The sequence below is a fragment of the Rattus norvegicus genome, chromosome 4 (assembly GCF_021556685.1).
Source record: "Rattus norvegicus strain SHRSP/BbbUtx chromosome 4, alternate assembly SHRSP_T2T, whole genome shotgun sequence".
Lineage (NCBI taxonomy): Eukaryota > Metazoa > Chordata > Mammalia > Rodentia > Muridae > Rattus > Rattus norvegicus.
The window spans coordinates 96,277,411-96,283,878 of record NC_141537.1 but is presented as its reverse complement, the minus strand read 5'-3'; the positions used below and the strand labels follow the sequence as shown (position 1 = coordinate 96,283,878).

Here is a 6,468-nt window from a genome sequence, read left to right as displayed (position 1 = left end):
CTGTTTGATGTAGCTGTGAGTCACATGATTCTTCATGCTTGGTTTCCAAGATGAAAAAGAATAAATTTCATTATGAACAAAGTTAGCTATAAACTACTACGGAAAAACTAGAGCTCTTCTCTGTGGACACTGAGAGCTCATCAGTTCTTAGTAGTTAACTGTGTTTAGAAGTCTGTCCCAAATACAGAAAAGTCTGTGTTTGAATGTGCCTTTGCACACTTAGATTTTTGAATGTGCAATCCTCATTTCTTGGTAAAATATGCATATGTCCTACTAATATTAATATGTTACATATTGCAAAACAAACAAAACGATGCATCTGAAATGAATTTGAAGTTGAATATTAAAGTCTTAATTTAGTAAAAACAGTGAATTTCCTGTAGTCATGATAATTACAAATTTGAGTGTTACTTCATTAGCCATCTTGTTTTGTGAGGGCAAAGAAACAGTCACAGAGATAAGAGGCAGTTCGGCCATCTTCTGTGGTGGCTGCTTTTGATTACATTCCTAATTTGTTGGTGGTGATTTTCCTTTATTTTTTAATATAACTATCTTATTTTTACTAGAAGTCATCTTTTTATAATTGGATTTTTTTTAGTTACATTTCAAATGTTATTTCCCTTCCCGGTTTCCTGTCCATAAACCACCTATCCCATTGCCCCTCTATAAAGGTGGTTCTCCCACCCATCCACACACCTCTTCCCACCTCCCTGCTCTGACATTCCCTTACACTGTGGGGTCCAGCCTTAGCAGGAACAAGGGCTTCTCCTCCCATTGGTGCCCAACGAGGCCATCCTCTGCTACATATGCAGCTTTAGAGAGCAAGTAGGAGGTACAGTGATCAGAATTAGATAGCTATGATGTTTAGCGATACCATGAACAGTTTCCAGATCGTGAAAGGCCACATGATATCCTCAGGGTGACATCTTACAAATGATCTCATGACTGTAAGAAAACTAATATTAGTTGCTATGAGGAAGTTCAGGAAACTGCTTTCATCTTGAGAGCTTAGAGTGAGCCATTGATAGAAACTGTACTGCCTCTATCATACAATCCCAGGAAAATATGCTTTAAAATTCTTATCTAAAGATATGTCTTAGGAAAGGATTTATACTTTATCAGTGTGGAACTTGGAAGTATGTTGAGATGTGTGCAAGTCTTCATTATTTACAAGAAGCAAACTGCCCAGAGTTTAAAATCAGCGTTTGCGTGACTGCCTAGTCACGTGGAAGCCTCCTCTAAAATTACAGAAGTAACATGCACTTCTTTGAATTAGTGACAGGCATGCATGCATCGCTGCACTGGCCTGAAACAGACTACATATTTATATATTTGATGCTTGCAAGTAAAGCTTCTAGGAATCTGAGTTATGGTAGCCATCTAGCTGTAAAATGTACCATGGGTACATTACATCTTGTACCTGAGAAAAGAACTTGTTACACAGTTTGAAGTAACACACTAACACATAGCAGGAAACCAGATACTTGATTTCTGCAATGCCTTGTGACTAAGGCTTTGTCCTAAAAGCTCTGAGTATGCAAGTGCCCTTCTGAGTGGCATCGTAACAATGCATGAACTTGGTCCTTGATGAGCAAAACTGACCATTCCCCAATGCACTGACATTCTAGATTGTATTTCAGGGGAAAATCAGTTACCCTTATATTTCACCAGCTGTGAACCACGATTAATTTAAGAAAGTCAGAATTCTGTATGGCTCATGTCACACAGTCCTTTGCTCTCTGCTATTTTCTTCACAGTGTTGATCAGCAGATTCCACTCCTATGTCAAGGTGCAGGCAAGCATCCCATAATGGGTAGAGTGAGTTAATCCACATGCAGCAAATATGACAAATTAGTGAATGAAAACAGTGATTTGGTAAAGAAGCTAATTGTAAAATATACATGTGAGTTTTATTCTCTTCATAGATGTAGAAAATATATAGTGCCAACCTTACTTAGGTTAACTGTAACTAATTATTATGAAAATGATGAATTCCATATATCATGCAGAACCCAAGCATGGATAACAGACTGACTACTGATAAAATAATGCTTAAAATGGCTATGGAAATGCAAAATCAGCATGTGGAAAGCATAATCTGATCTGTAGTATGGGTCTTTTAGGAAAATGTGTGCATATGTGTGTGTGTGTGTATTCAAAATGTTCTCTTTCTCTCTCTCTCTCTCTCTCTCTCTCTCTCTCTCTATATATATATATATATATATATATATATAACAATCACATTATACAGCAGGTGCTGTCTTGGGAATGATCCTCCAACAGAGGCTGTCTACTACTTCTAGTCATTTAATGCTCTTAATTGACCGCTATCAAACATTGTCACAGAGGAAATGGTTTCTAAATACTTTTAAAAAAATCAAAAGTTTATCAAAGTAAAATAATAGTTTCATGCTTTGCAGTTGTTTGTGTATTCAAATATATAACCAGAAGTGGTAGTTTAATCATATTCTGGTCCTATTAGGTGAGATTTTGTTGATTTGTTTTTTAGGAAAATACATACTGATTGGCATACCAACTATTCCAAGAGTGTATGGGGTTTCTCTTTTCCCACATCCTTACCAGCATTTACTACATTTTCTTGATGATAGCAATTCTTCCTGCGGTGGTACAGCATCTTAAATTAATTTTTAATTTGTATTTCCCTCACAGCTAAGGATTAGTGAACACTTTCCCCCCATATAGCTTTTGGTTACTTCTACTTGTTTTTGAGAACATCTCATCAACTTGCACATTTATGAATTGAATTTTTTTGTTCTTCCAGTGTTTAATTTACTAAAACTCTAAGTATTAATCCCTTCAAAACCCTAATTGTTGAGAATTTTCTCTTACTCTGTGAACTAACAAGTATGCTTATTGTTCTCTATACCATACAGAAACTTTGCAACCATACAATCTCATTTGTACGTTTCTTACAATTATTGACTGTGCTATTGGAATATTTTTCAAAAACTTATTTATGACTGTATCTTGGAGTGTTTTCTCTATGTTTATCTCTAACAGTTACAGATTTTTTTCCGGAGTAAGAGTTGTGGATCTAGTTTCATTTTTTATATATTTGGATACCCAGTTTTCTCAGAGTAATTTGTTGAAGAGGCTGTTTTGTCAACCTGTGATTTGAGAGTGAATTTCCCAATTTCTAGTATTTTCTTAAATACTTTTAAAATACAGTTAGAAAACTGTTTTGAAGTTTCCACTAAAGATCATTCACTTCCTGTGGTGGCTTGAATGAGAATATCCCCATATGCTCATCTGTTTGAATATTTGGTCCCCAGATCGGTAGAACTGTTTGGTAAAGATTAGGAGGTGTGACCTCGTTGAAGGTAATCACTGGAGGTGGGCTCAGAAGTTTCAAAAGCTTACACCATTTCAGCTAGTCTTCTTTGCCTCCTGCTTGTGAATCAAATATAATCTCTCAGATACTGCCTCAGAACCATGCCTTCCTGCCCCCAATTAAATGTTCTTTTATCAATTGCCTGGTCCTGGTATCTCTTCACAGTAATATAAAAGTAACTAAGACATACCGTTTACTAGAATTATTCCTAGATATTTTGTTGCTTTTTTGTTGTTGTTGTGGATTGAGTTTGTTCCTATTTTTATTGGTACAAAAGGATGATTGATTTTTAAAGTGTCCGTATGTCTGTTGAATGTGGGTGCCTGAGTGCCATGACATACATACATTGTCCTCTCACCTCCATGTGTGACAAGGCTTGTTGAGACAAGGCTTCTTACTGTTTTTGCAGCACTGCATAAGCTAAGCTAGCTGGCCCATGAGCTTCTGGCAGATTCTCCTATCTCCTTTTCCTATATAACCGTAACAATGCTGGCACTTTACATGTTCGCCCTACATCCAGCTTTTTACTAAAGTTACTATGCTTACATGCTGAGTCCTTTATCTACTGAGCTATTCCTGACTTGGAGCTACTGATCTTATGTTGATTTACGTTCTTCTACTTTACTAATAGTGCTAACAAATCCATAATTTTTTTCTGGAAGGCATTCAGATCTCTTAAGTATCGGGTGATGTTATCTCAAGTAGTGGTAACATGAATCCTTTCCTATTTGTATACTTTCTCATTTTTGCACTTGCCTATTGCTCTAACACTTCAAATGTTGTTCTTAAGAGTGGAAGGGATGTACACCCATGTCTCACTCCCTATTTTAAGGAGAATATATCAAGTGTAATGCTGGCTATAGGTTTGCCATATACAGCCCTTCCTCCATACATATGCAAATATTCACACGCATGCATTCAGAAAACTGAATTTATTCCTTTACATGGTATATCTGCCTCGAGGAGAGCCCATTGTTAGTCATTTCCCAGCATACCATTCAGCAGATTTTTTTTTCCAGAGTGAACCCAGGGCCTTGTGCTTGCTAGGTAAGTACTCTACCACTGAGCTAAATCCCCAACCCTGAATTTATTCCTTTAAGACATAGAAAAATCTTCAGTCATCTGGGAGAAAGAGCCTACCTTAACACCTGGTGCCATCCATAAGAAGAGGTGGCTCTCTGAGGGGAGGGAGGATTTGAATTATGTGTAGAGAACAGAGTCACTGTGACTTAGACCAAGACCCTGCAGACCAAGTGAGAGGGACTATGCCATCTTCCTGCATTCAGTGCCTTAGGTGTGAAACCACATACCAGAAAGTGAAAGGCCACAAAGGGGGATATATGGTTGTATTTTATCAGAAAAGGGAAAAATGAAAACTGTAAAAATCAATTTTCCATATGACTTTATTTCCAAATTCTTTCAACCAGTATACTTGCTGCGGGAATGACAAATATCAGTATCAGAAAATCCAAGTATTCCAAAAATGCTACATCTAGTCTGGGGTAGATCTTAGTTCTTCTGGTGACATACATTAAGTGGCACTAATTGCACAGTAACTATAAGGTAGCTAACATGGAGCCACAGAGCTGTTACTCTACCACAGATGCATGGAGAGACATTTCGAAGAGAATAAGGATGGTGATTAAAGTTGTTAGGAAGTAAACACTCAAGTGGTGACTCAACAGCTTTCTTCTCAGCTCATATATGGATGGTAGGGTGGTCAGAAAGTAGTTACAGTCTAAATGATGAAGTTACCATCTCTCTTTCTACAGATAATAAGTTCTTCAATTAGTGCCTTGGGTTTCAGGTGAAATGCAGAATGGTCTGTTACAGAAGAGTCAGGACCCTGGAAGGTCAGACAGAATGAATGTCATTAATAATCACAGTTGATTTCCAAACATTAGTAGCAAGATGACTTCTGACCTGTAATCTTGGATATATAAATAAACAAAAAGGCTAGCAATTACACAATAACATTCGTAAATAGCACTTGAAAATTAACTGTACTAGGGCTGTGTTTGCACAAAGACTTCAAAAGACAAAGCAGCCAGTCTTTTTCTTCACACGGTTCGTTTGCAGAGCAGCCCTGGTGGCTTTTTCAAAGACCTTTCTCACTCCATCTTTGGTCTTTGCAGAACACTCCACATACTCGAAAGCGCCAATGCTGTTCGCCAAATCTCGGCCTTGTTCAGGTTTCACCGGCTCTTGTTTCCTCTTGGCTAACTCTTGTATTGTGTTCAAGTCATTCCGAAGATCCTTCTTGCTCCCGACCAGGATGATGGGCACGTTGGGACAGAAATGCTTTACTTCTGGTATCCATTTGTGTGGGATGTTCCCAAAGCTATCAGGGTTGCCAATGGAGAAACATATCAAGAGGACATCAGTGTCCGGATAGGAGAGTGGCCTCAAGCGATCATAATCTTCTTGACCAGCTGTGTCCCAGAGGGCCAACTCCACCTGTTTTCCATCCACTTCGATATCAGCCACATAGTTCTCAAACACTGTGGGCACATAAACATCAGGAAACTGGTCCTTGCTGAAGACGATGAGCAAGCATGTTTTTCCACAAGCTCCATCTCCCACAATCACCAGTTTCTTCCGGATGGCAGCCATTGCTTAGGATGTTTCTGCTGCTGTACAAAGCACCTGGGACTTCTCAGACCACAGGCTGTCAGACTACACCCAGGTAGGCCTATTAGTGCAGAGGACACCTATCCTGAGCCACCACCTTTGAAGCCCAGCTCAGCAGGAGGTGGCAGAGTCAAGAGAAAACCAACTGAAGAAGGTGTTGGAAGGCCGGTGGTGGAGGGAGGCAGAACACGCATGCGCCTGAATGCAGCTCGAGCCTGCCAGTCCCCAACACCCTCACTCTTTCACAGTTCAACACAGTTGGACGTGAAAGATCTTTTGCCCTGAAATCGAGGAACTTAATCAATCATCTCACGTTTGTGGGCATGATGGGAATTCTTAAAACACATTCTTTTTATAGCTGGTTTCTTCAAGATAGTCTGCTTATAAAAAAGTGCTAAATTTTGTCAAAGGCCTTTTGCCATTTTTGTGTGGTTTCTGTTCTTAATCGGTTTAAATGCTCTGCCATATTTATTGATTTGCATATA

The 6,468-nt window shown here is 38.7% G+C and overlaps 1 protein-coding gene across 1 annotated transcript; it reads right to left on the bottom strand.

The window, feature by feature from the left end:
- Positions 1 to 4,737: 4,737 nt before the first annotated feature.
- On the bottom strand, positions 4,738 to 6,128 carry Rhoal1 (ras homolog family member A like 1). Its single transcript, NM_182670.2, is given in 1 exon segment — positions 4,738 to 6,128. A coding segment is annotated over 1 exon segment (582 nt). The 5' UTR covers positions 5,966 to 6,128; the 3' UTR covers positions 4,738 to 5,383.
- Positions 6,129 to 6,468: the final 340 nt, after the last annotated feature.